The 2,873-nt window shown below is 39.0% G+C and overlaps 1 protein-coding gene across 1 annotated transcript in view; it reads right to left on the minus strand.

Moving 5' to 3' along the window:
• The window catches only part of CPLX4 (complexin 4), a 23,997-nt gene extending 23,879 nt beyond the window's left edge, over window positions 1-118 (minus strand). The window contains 1 exon segment of the mRNA XM_006039401.1: window positions 1-118. This exon segment is cut by the window's left edge and continues 20 nt beyond it. Within this exon segment, the coding sequence (XP_006039463.1) occupies window positions 1-118 (118 nt within the window).
• Between the last annotated feature and the right edge of the window lie 2,755 nt (window positions 119-2,873).

The following is a 2,873-nucleotide window of genomic DNA, read 5'->3' on the forward strand; positions in this document are numbered from 1 at the left end:
TTCCTGCTGCTGCAGCTGGGTCAGAAGGACTACTTTCTTCTGTCTTTTCCTCACCTCCACCACCAAGGCCTAAATTCTTTACCTGGTTGCTTAACATGCTTTTCATTAAAAAAGCCATTTTCTTCCTGAGGCAGGGAGAATAAACAGCAAAAATTTTAAAAATGTTCCCGAAAAGAAACAACAAATTCTTCAGCTAGGGAATTTCTACAGCTTCACCCGCTCTTCAAGGGCGCAATGCTACTGAAACGTGGATGCCAAAAACAGTTTGTCAGCCATAATCTGGATTAAAGTGGTGAACTCCTCTTAGTATCTTGAGGCAGATGGTTCAGATTATTCCAAAAAATCATTAGATGCAACTATCTACTTTTCATATTAATACTTTAAGCTAATTGTACATAAAAATTCACATTATACCAAGAGCATTTTCATTTCTTTAGTCTTCAAACTCTCAGTTACATGAAGAGAAAAGCCTCCCTGGGCGCACACTGCTTCTGAATTAAAGTAAGACCTAGATGATTAAATGACTCCCCTGGAATTGTAAATTCAAACTACTGAGGAGAAAATCCTGTTGGGCTCAGAAAATCCAACGAGATTTGAAAACTAGGATTCTTCATTAAGCAGAAAACAAACCCAGTCCTTTTATCCATTAATATTGTTTTATCCCATTGGACAGGAAGCATGGGTTTCCTTCATCTGCTTTTTCAGGGTTTTAAATGTTTAGTTTCTTTGACAGATGAATGGGTCATTACTGTCATTGTAACTTTTTCCCCCCAGAGGGAGTAAATCGTATCTTCTGTTTTTTTCCAACACTGTGATATGTTTGTGGCTCCATTGTGTCTTCATACAGAGGATTACTGACTGGCATGATATGGAGAATTTTTTGATGAAGATTCTTAACCACCAGGTAAGAGAAATGCTTTCATTCAGCTAGATCACAGCATTTTGTTGCTATTTGCCTGTATATTGTCTGGTTAGTGCCTTGTTTTTACAAACCTTTACTCATTCACATGACTAAAGTCTTTGACTTCAGGTTTATTTATGATTTATGTACCACTTTGCTGGACCTGCCACTTACAGTGCAATCTCAGGTAGGGAAAATGTTCAGTATATCTCAATTGTCTTGCCTACTTTTTTATGTTTTAATAATAGACTGAGGATAATTGGGTGCAGTTTAATTAACTGTTTTTGAGTTTTGATTATGCAAATGGTTCTTTTGACACTGTCATAATTTCATTGGAGATATGGGAGGATCTCAGCATGGCTAATGCCTTAATCTACATTAGGACCTTTCTAATTAAAGCACTCCCTGCTACTAAAAAAATAAAGTGCAGGATGTTCGGTAATCCTGGATTATCACTGATTAATCAACAGATTTTAACTTTCCTTTAAATAGATGAATATCACTTAGAAGCGAGAATGTAAAAATCATAATAACATGGATTTGATCTGCTGCAGATGATTTTTTTTTTTTTAAATATGAACTGATTTTACAATTATGCTTCATTTTAACATTTTGCATAAATATTGTGAAAGCTCTCTGGCCAGGACCAGTCCTCCTGTAGTGAGGACTCATTCAGCACCTAGCTAGACTGAGCCCCAAATTTAAATCCTCCAATCAGGGAACAGAAACAAGACCATGCAAGTCAAACTGAAACTAATCACACAGTTTGAACAGAGAATTCTGAATGCCCACTATCGACTTGTGCACAAACTATCAAATAATTAATGGATAAAACATATGTAAAGCTCATTATCCATTTATACATCATGCAAACAGAATGAATGGTTTGCAAAAAATAATCCTGCTTCATTTGCAGGAGTGCTAGTGCATGCATTTCAGCTCTGCCAAGGACTATTCAGCAATTGCATATGTGTAAAGTCATGTCTTAAGTAAGCATGGGTCGCCACAATGCAAATTACTCAGTAAGAGTTGTAGCTAATAACTTACATTACGTTATGTTTCTAAAAAAAGAGGTGTGTTAAATCCTTTACAAAGGAGATATAAAGACAATCTCAGAAAGTAAATTGCTAAAGGGGATCATAGCTGATGTTTAACGGAGAAACACTGATAAAAGTGCACTGTCCAGGACAACTGCATGTGAAACTGAGGTAGGGTCTCTATCCCCAAACTGTATGACGTGCCATGTTGTGCAGGTTCACGGTCCAGTGGCTCTAGACACTTCTCAGAAAGTCTGTGAGTCCCACCTGCACCTGCACACAGGGCCCACAGCACTTGCCAGGGAGTTGCTGCACAGTGCATTGTTCAAAAATCATTCAGAGCCAAGGGGTCTGTCCAAGATCTGCTTTGATTCCTGTCTGAGCTCAACTGCTTAACATGAGCCCCTGTACATAAAACATATCCTTCACTGCAAACTGTCAACTGGCTCTTGCGAGAGCCCCCTCCACTTCCCACCTCTTCCCTTCCCAGCCAAACCTAACAAACCAGACTAGTAGTAACATAAACACCAAACTTCAAAAGCAGAGGAACAACCTAACAGGGTTCACTTCAATTCTGAGGCATCCTGCACTGTCACAGACCTGTGCATCTCCTTTGGAACTTGAGCACTATGGTCACTGGCCAATAGTAACTCTATTGGTACTGGGGTTTGTGTCACGTGTATTACTTATGCTGTATGCGACCAATATTTTTATCACAGAACAGCATAACATCAGTTTAATGAAGGGAGGCAGCATCCAAGACCCTAATTATATGGTGGTTTGGTTTTGCCTTGTCTGTATCTTTATATAGCTGCGAGTCCCCAGTGATTCTGACATCTGCGTGTAATGGTGCAGACATTCTGGTTCTCAGTTTCCTGTTGAACATAATGTCAGCAGGTGATGGCGGTGCTAAATATGGATCACTGACTGACTTT

Source organism: Alligator sinensis, unplaced genomic scaffold (genome assembly GCF_000455745.1).
Source record: "Alligator sinensis unplaced genomic scaffold, ASM45574v1 scaffold347_1, whole genome shotgun sequence".
NCBI lineage: Eukaryota > Metazoa > Chordata > Crocodylia > Alligatoridae > Alligator > Alligator sinensis.